Source organism: Medicago sativa, chromosome 2 (genome assembly GCF_051527215.1).
Source record: "Medicago sativa cultivar Bolivia chromosome 2, Bolivia_mono, whole genome shotgun sequence".
Taxonomy (NCBI): Eukaryota; Viridiplantae; Streptophyta; class Magnoliopsida; order Fabales; family Fabaceae; genus Medicago; species Medicago sativa.
In genome coordinates, this window is record NC_140750.1 from 27240355 (window position 1) to 27248919 (window position 8565).

At 32.9% G+C, this 8565-nt stretch overlaps 1 protein-coding gene and 1 long non-coding RNA gene across 2 annotated transcripts; both read left to right on the top strand.

Moving 5' to 3' along the window:
- Positions 1 to 566: 566 nt before the first annotated feature.
- On the top strand, positions 567 to 1998 carry LOC146945914 (uncharacterized). The gene is made up of 6 exons (XM_085748116.1): positions 567 to 646; positions 751 to 865; positions 981 to 1135; positions 1225 to 1333; positions 1608 to 1784; positions 1891 to 1998. The coding sequence occupies exons 1-6, from the start codon at positions 567 to 569 to the stop codon at positions 1996 to 1998; spliced, it is 744 nt and encodes a 247-aa protein (XP_085604242.1).
- A 917-nt stretch (positions 1999 to 2915) lies between these two features.
- LOC146945915 (uncharacterized) lies at positions 2916 to 3648 on the top strand. The gene is made up of 2 exons (XR_015026548.1): positions 2916 to 3252; positions 3338 to 3648. It is a non-coding gene; the product is annotated as an uncharacterized LOC146945915 (long non-coding RNA).
- The last annotated feature ends 4917 nt before the right edge of the window (positions 3649 to 8565 follow it).

Sequence of the window (8565 nt, forward strand, 5' to 3'; positions counted from 1 at the left end):
TCACCAGCTGGGTACTCTCTTGAACACTTATTTTCAAGAATAGCTATAACACTTATACACACCTTCCCTCATCTATACACACCTTCCCTCATCTATTCTTGAAAATGTGATTTATTAAGCTATTCTTAAAAAAAATTTGTTTTTATTAAGCTAATGACCTATTTTTTTGGTCATTAGTCGTTGTATTTTGTTGGACTATACACACCTTCCCTCATCTATTTTTTGTAGCTTTGGTTTTAGAGGACTTGGAGTATGGTTTCCTTAGTTATATAATTTATAACAATCAGTTCGTAATCTACGTTATTGTTGCGATCAGCCATTATGATGAGATATCTAATTTTTTGTTATTTCAGACAACATAGAATACATTGTTCGCTATGGGGTGAATTTGCTGATCAAATTGTTAGTTTCTTTGATTCCCATGACGCAAGATCTCCTGTAATACTAATTATGCAATTCTGCAAACAGAGGAAGTATATGGGTATGTTGATGCATCCTTTCTTATAGTTTTGTATTTGAACTGTTTGTTTAGGACTTAAATTAATATCAATTATGTGTCAGGGGCAATGGGAGTATCAAGCTCATTTTTCGGAACAAAAGTTGTAATCAACGGCAATTATCCGGAGTTTAGTGCCTATAAAACAAGGTAGTATCTTTAAATTAGTCATTTTGTGTGAACAAGTGTTGACTCTTTGTGCTGTTTTTTTATAGTTAATGTGACCTAGCTATTTTTGTTGCCTTCTTCTATAGTATGGGAAATGCAGCTGGGTCAATTGCGCATGGTGTCATTCAAATGTCAGGCCACAATAGCATCCCATTGACTGATGATTTGCTAAACACTAAAAGGATGACAATCGAGGATCTGGTAGATTCAACCGAGGGAAGGATCGTGTGTATAATGATAATTTAGATATTTAAAATGTTCTTTGTATAAACTGCGTGGGATCGTTGTCATGTAACGCAATGTTAATTATTTGCAGGCGTGTCTTGGATCAGTGCTTGCAACCGTATGTGAAATTGAATCTGGAGCGAAATGGTATTTTAGATCATGCACCCAATGTGCTTCATTGGCGACTGTTGTCGATGGGAAGCTAAGTTGCAAGAGATGCACTGAATGCAAGTGTGCTGTGCTTAGGTAGGATATTGGTCCTGTTGTCGGAATAGTTGATATATTTTCATGAACAGCTGATGGATTTTTTTTTTTATGTTTCACACTATGCACAGGTTCAAGGTACATGTGGTTGTTATGGATGAAACTGGATCAACCACCTTTGTATTGTTTGATAAAATTGTGTCCCAGTTTATTGGTCGGACTGTCAATGATTTGATTGAGGTATATACTATTGCACATCGTATTTGTAGTTTTAGTTGAATGGAATATTTCACATTAGTTAATTACTTCCATTAAGTCACTATTTCATATTCAGATTCAGCATATAAGTCTGATGAAAATTAATTGATATATTTTATGCCCCATCGTAGTCTATATGACCTTTTCAAATTATATTTTGTGGTTGTTTTATTCGACTCTAATCCTGGTGATCCCATTTTCAAGAAATCACAAATTACAACGACTAATGACCAATTATTATCCATTATTAACGTAGGAAAACGGTTCAAGAGAGTACCCAGCTGATCTTGACGTGTTGTTGGACAAGCAGATGCTTTTCAAGGTGGAAGTCAGCAGAGGTAACGTCAACTATGGGTGGAGGAACTATACAGTGAAGAAGGTCACTTCTGATGATAACATTATTCAACAATTTGTAGAGAAGCATAAACTGAAGGTTGTACTTTATTTCAACATTAGCTTTACCAATTTTTTTATTGGGTATATATGCACAAAAGTACATAATCTAATGGCTCCTATGTTTATGGTTGTGTCTGCAATAGGTTTCTGTTGAGGATGATGTTACAGTTGGTCAAGATGATTTATCTGCAAAGAATGTTGATCCAAATGTAAGTGTGTCGTCGTTTTTTTGTAAGATGTTGAACTGCTGACATCGTTGTTTTGTGTAAGATGTTGAACTGCTGACATCGTTGTTTGTGTTTTAGATGAAGATTGTCACGTGCGCCCCTTCCCATTACCTTTTTCTTTTTTGTTTCTTTAATTATAATATACACATGTGGCTTTTTCTTTTAAATTTAATTGAAAAATAATGCATGTGGCGTCCAACTCACTTAAGTGATGGGCCACGTGGGCGTTGATAGAGTCAAGATTAAGGGGACCTTAAAGTTGAAAAAAAAGGGTAAACTTAGGGGGTTAAAAAGTGTTTTTTTTAATAGGGGACCAAAATTGCAACTATGATAAAGTTAGGGGCCAAAAGTGCGTTTAAGTCTTTTAAATAAGATTTGGGTAGAAGAAAATCCAAAAAAATTTGGGATCCATTTCCAATTAATATAATCCTTCTTTTAATCCTTCTTTTATTTTTCAAAAAAAATATATAAAATCAATTCAATCAAACTCAATTTTGGTCACCGCATAATCAAACACATGCATAGTAGCTTCTAAAATTGTTTAGTTTAAGTCGATTCTCCAACATGGGTATAATCCGTTGTCGCCCTTTATCATATTTATATTCATGATTTCATATTACTATGATATTTAACTATTGTTATTTTCACACTAAATATCGTATAAGAAATTTTCCCTTTTCTTAACCATTAATTAAAATAATATTTAAACGAATTTAAAAAACACGGTAATAAAATATAGTATATATAGACATAATTATATTTTTAATTTTTAATTTATTTACATACTTTATATTTAACTTATTACAATTTATAGTTTCTTTATCTATATCTAATGAAATTTTATGTTTATAAATAAATATGTTTAGTTCCTATAAAATCATGACATTTTTAAGTTTACTCTGAAATTTTAAACGGTTGCGGGACTATTCATTTGTTTGCTAACAAATCTGTGTGCTGGTATTCTCCAAATATAATTTTTGGTATACTTTTTTAATTTTATAATTGAAACTATGGTTCCCTTACTAAATTAGTTACTAATCAATCAATGTATGGTAACTGATCTGTTCGGTGAGGAATCGATGGAGGCAACAGTGGTGGAAAGTGTTCTGATACAGTGGCGATGAGTCTTTACGGTGGAATGGAAGGTGCATGCAGGCACGTTAGCTCTACGAGACTAAAGTCAGTAGAGAAACAAATACAATTAATAACTCCGACGATGGATCTGTTGTTGAGCTTAGTGTGGATTGTGCTGCGCCAAACAATTCAAATGTTCAGATGGTAATTATTACATTAATCTTTCATGAGTCCGAAAGGTTTAATCCGTAACACAATTGATCAAATTGTTTGCCGCCAATGTCTGCAGGATGTACCAGAGGCTGAGGACTCATGCAGCAATACATGTGTGATTGACACAACAACCACCAAAACAGGTGCTAAGAGGTCCTCTAATAGCATTGACTATGTGGCTGTTGATGATGATGAAGCTGGCCAGACGTCGGCCACAAAACCTACCAGAGTTGTTCGTGTCAAAATTGAGCACAAGGACGACAAAGATGTTTAGCTTGCTCGAATGCTAGAGCCGTTTGCTTTGTTATCGAATTCCTTCAATCTGCATAAATCAGACATTAAATAATCTGTGTTTTTTCCTTTTGTTTTTTACAGTTTGGTTTTTAATTTTCTTCAAGTTGCTGTGTCGGCTATATTTACTTAGCTAAGAAAACTTTTTCCAGTCCACCTAAATAAATTTATTCATTGCCATAAGTATTAATTCAACAATTTATTATCATTGTCTTTTATTAGCGCTTCGACCTCTAAATGTACGAAATTTATTTTTAGATTTACCTCCGAAAGGTGTTAATATTTTTCTGAATGTTAGATAGTCATTCACCAAGTTGGTATGCTTGATGAAGAAAACCCAATACTGATTTGGCTTGAGTAACTAGATCCCACGCATTCACATGTTAAATTAAAAGTACAGATTGATAAAACCAAGTTAGTATGCTTGCCTTTGCTTAGTATGTGTTTAAGCGAAGGAACATTTTATAATGTTTTAAACAAGTATGTAACAGATCATTAAAAAATTTAAAATTTTAAGCATAATTAAATAAATTTTAATTTAATAGGGACTAAACTACGTGCTGAAATTTTTTATAGAAACCAAAATCTATCAAAAAAATTTACGAGGACTAAAAACTAAATTTGATATATTTATAGGGACTAAAAACTTTATTAATTATTCGTTTTATTATGTATCAAATTATTCCGGCCCGTGAGACCCGTGCGTTGCACGGGTCGGCGTTCTAGTTAGGTTAAATTGCTGCAGACGTAACAAAATTAATAAATAAGGATAAGTGTAGAAAAAAAAAAGGCAAGAGGATAGAATGAAATTGGTGCGATGCATTTTTTTAGATGGAATTGTTAGGTTAAATAATTGCAAACCTAATAAAGCAAATGAGCGGGAAAAAATTAGGTTAAATTGCTGCAGACGTAACAAAATTAATAAATAAGGATTAGCATAACCCAAATATTCAAGAAATCGTTTATTAATGGTGTACATACGATTTCGATTTCTAATAGTTTTTTTTTTCTCTTTTTCCTCGATTAAAATCAGTATTTATAAATAACAAAAAATAATCAATGGTTATAAATGATACTTCATTCGTTCTCATTTATAAGAGAAAGTTGACTTTTTAAATTCATTCAATAGATTATGTATTTAGTTCCTAATATATACTCCCTCCGTTTCAAAATACATGTCCAAGTCAACCACTTCACATATGCCAATGCACAATTTTGACTGTTAATATCTTTAATTATCTAGAGTAAAAAATTATAAAAATTTAATATTTTGAAAATATTTGTCGAGACAAATCAAACAACATCTTACATGCTAATATTTGTATTTATACATTAGTTAATAAATATGCTCAAAGTAAATCAAGTGAATAGTGCACATTACAAAAATTAGACATGTATTTTGAAACAGAGGGAGTACTAGATACATCATTTATTGAATAATTAAAAAGTTAACTTTATTTTTAGATGAGACCGGAATAATATATTTTTGCTTGGTGTCGATAGCATTATCGATTTTTAATCGTTCAAATAACATCATTTAAAAAAGGGTCATCCTAATGCTATCGACACTTGTTAAGGATTCAAAATTAGAAATTATTGATGAAATTTAGGTAGAAAGATTTAACTTATGTTGTGTCAAATGAGTTGAATTTGCGGTTTCTAAGATAAGTTTCTATTTTAAACTTCTTAATAAATGCCCTAGCATTTTCCTATAAAATAAGTGAAATGTTAACTTATGCCCTTAGGCACAAGTTTAAAAACTAAACATAGAAACATTTTCTTGTGAATTGTACATTCATTGTATTAAAAATTTAAAATTTTATATTTTCAATGCAAAAGTTATCTTTTAAGTTCATTTTTAGTTTGTGCCCTTAGAGCATCCACAATGGAGACACCCTTTTTTGAGTTCTTAAATGGGTCTCACGTGTACACATTACTTATTTATAATATTTTAATAGTAGTACCTAATAAGCACTCAATCACTCCAACCCAGATCTCACACAAAGTTCTTAAATAGGACTCACTAATCAACTATGAATAACTTTATATTATTACTCCCTCCGGTCTCAAATATAAGAAAAGATTCCTTTTTTAGGTTCATTGAATAATTAATGTATTTGCTTTACAATGTAGACTAGATACATTAACTACTCAATGAACCTAAAAAAGGAATCTTTTCTTATATTTGAGACCGGAGGGAGTATATTTTAATTTTCTAATATTAAAAGAGTGCGGGTCCTGCTTAAAAGTGAGGTCTTAAGTCAAACCTCGGATCTTATAAGACCTTGAAAAAGATTCTCCCCATTGGGGGTACCTAATAGGTATCAGTCTTAAATAGCTAAGACCCTCCCAATGAAGATGGTCTTAGGACACAAGTTAACATGACCCATAAAATAATAACATCATTTTGAGAAATTTTTTCCTGATCACAAACACAAATATAAAGTGATTATTTATTTTTCTCTACTTATATGAATGTGTCTAAACATTTTTTATTTATATTTATGTTCAAGCAAATCTTCTTCCATGATTGGTTATACTAGAAAACTTATTTTTTATTGTGCAAAAAGAAGCATCGAAATCCAAATCCTACCGCGTAAAAAACCACGGTTCCACAAAAAAACAAATGATACTTATTCTATCCTTCAAAATCCAAAAAGTACAATCAGTCAAAGTCACCTTCAAAGTCCCCACCCAATCTAAAATCGTGTTCACACTACCTCACACGTTTTCACATTTCTCCTCTTATATAAATTCTTCATCATTCACACTTTAACCATCTCAAACTCAAATCACAAAACAACACCGTCCACAATCACCTACATGGAAATTAACACTTCTCTTCCTTTTCTTACCCAAGAAGATTACAATAACCTCTTTCAAGACATTATTAATCCCAACACTTTCAAGAAACGTATTAGAAAAGACAACGAAGGTGACCAACAACAACAACATAAACCAAAGAAACAAAACACCACCACCACCAACAACAACAATATTAAGGATATCTTAGCTTCACTTATGCTATTAGAAGAAGAAGAAACCATAGAACAAAAGAAATACTTGTTAGATTCACAACAACATAGAGATATGTTCAATTCAAATTTCAACAACCAAACACAAACCATGAATCATTACATGGAAGAACTTCAAAACCATTACTCTCAGTTAGACCAACATCATCAAACAACAACGAAAAAAGCTCGTATGTCTGCAATTACAGCTGCTTCAGCTATTGTATCTAGTTCTGGTCCAGACCAACGTGGTCTGGACCAGCCCGGTACAGATTCAAAAGATATTATCAACCAGCAGCCTATTCAACGTAGGCTGTGGGTGAAAGACCGGCCTAAAGACTGGTGGGAGAGTTGCAACCGTGAAGATTTCCCGGATGATGAATTCCGGCGATGTTTTCGGATGAGTAAAAAAACATTCAACATGATCTGCAACGAGCTGGATTCATCGGTGACGAAGAAAAACACGACGCTGCGTGACGCTATTCCGGTTCGCCAGCGTGTGGCGGTATGTATATACCGCCTCGCCACTGGCGAACCGCTTAGGCTGGTTTCGAAGAAATTCGGGTTAGGAATATCCACGTGTCATAAGCTTGTGTTAGAAGTTTGTGCAGCTATTAAAACAGTTTTAATGCAGAAGTTTCTTCGTTGGCCAGATGAAGAAACAATGAAGGAAACGAAACAAGAGTTTGAGGGTAGTTTTGGTATTCCAAATGTTGGTGGTGTAATGTATACTACTCATGTTCCTATAATTGCACCTAAGGTAAATGTTGGTTTGTATTTTAACAAAAAACTCACTGAGAGGAACCAAAAAACTAGCTATTCAGTAACTGTTCAAGGTGTGGTAAATAGTAAAGGTGTTTTTACTGATGTGTGTATTGGTTGGCCTGGTTCAATGCAAGATAATGCAGTTTTGGAAAAAAGTGCTTTATATGAGAGGGCCAAATTAGGAAATTTGAAGAATATTTGGATAGTTGGAAATTCAGGTTATTCACTTATGGATTGGGTTTTAGTGCCATATAAGCATAAGAATCTGACGTGGACACAACATGGGTTTAACGAGAGAATTAGTGAAATTGAGAAAATTGGTAAAGATGCTTTTGGTAGGTTGAAAGGTAGGTGGGGGTGTTTGAAGAAAAGGACTGAAATTAAGTTGCAAGATTTGCCTGTTGTTCTTGGTGCTTGTTGTGTGCTTCATAATATTTGTGAGATTATGAATGAAGAAATGGATGATGAATGGAAGTTTGAGGTTTTTGATGATGAAATGGTTGTTGAGGATGGTGCTTGTTCTTTGGATTCTTTGAAGGCTAGAGATCAAATTGCTCATTATTTGTTACATCATGGTCGGGCTGGTACTGGATTTTTGTAGTTTTTTTTTTTTTTTTTTACTTATTTGTATTAGGGTCATATTATCCGATGTCTCTGAGACACTGATTAAAAAAGTCAAAAGAAGAAATTTTAAATTGAAAAAATTAATTTGTATTATATTATATTTTGGTTATGTCTTTTTTAAGATTGTAGTAAAAATGAAAAATAGTGACATTAGATTAGTAAGATTTTATGTTATTATTACTTCAATTAAGTGATAAAATTGATATTTTTGTATAGGGAATTTTGTTTGTTTACAATAAGAATTAAAATTGAAATTAATGGGTGTACTAGGAAGTTTCTTTTTATGTTGTGATATGGTTGTTGACGTGTTTATGCTTTTATGGTTGATGATGTTAAGATACCGCGTTGTTTCTTTTGTGGCAAGCAAGTATTGTGCTGTAAATTGTAATGTAACAGCATGTAGAAGTACGTGTTGTTCTTTGCTTCCCAAGGGGCTGACCCCAAAAAGATTCGATTTTGCTTTTTGACTCTTTGTCTAGTCAGCATTGTGTGTGTACTTGGGGTCACCATGTCTGTCCTTTTTTGTCCCTTATTTGTACCCGACACAAAGTAGACATGGTATACTGAAGATTGAACAACCTTCGTGTTGTGGTGGTTTAGATGGCTGCTG

Coding starts and splice junctions, on each gene's coding strand:
- LOC146945914 (XM_085748116.1), top strand. CDS start 567: ATGGGAGTATCAAGCTCATTTTTCGGAACAAAAGTTGTAATCAACGGC. Junction 866..980: donor GGATGACAATCGAGGATCTG/GTAGATTCAACC, acceptor AATTATTTGCAG/GCGTGTCTTGGATCAGTGCT. Junction 1,136..1,224: donor TGCAAGTGTGCTGTGCTTAG/GTAGGATATTGG, acceptor CACTATGCACAG/GTTCAAGGTACATGTGGTTG.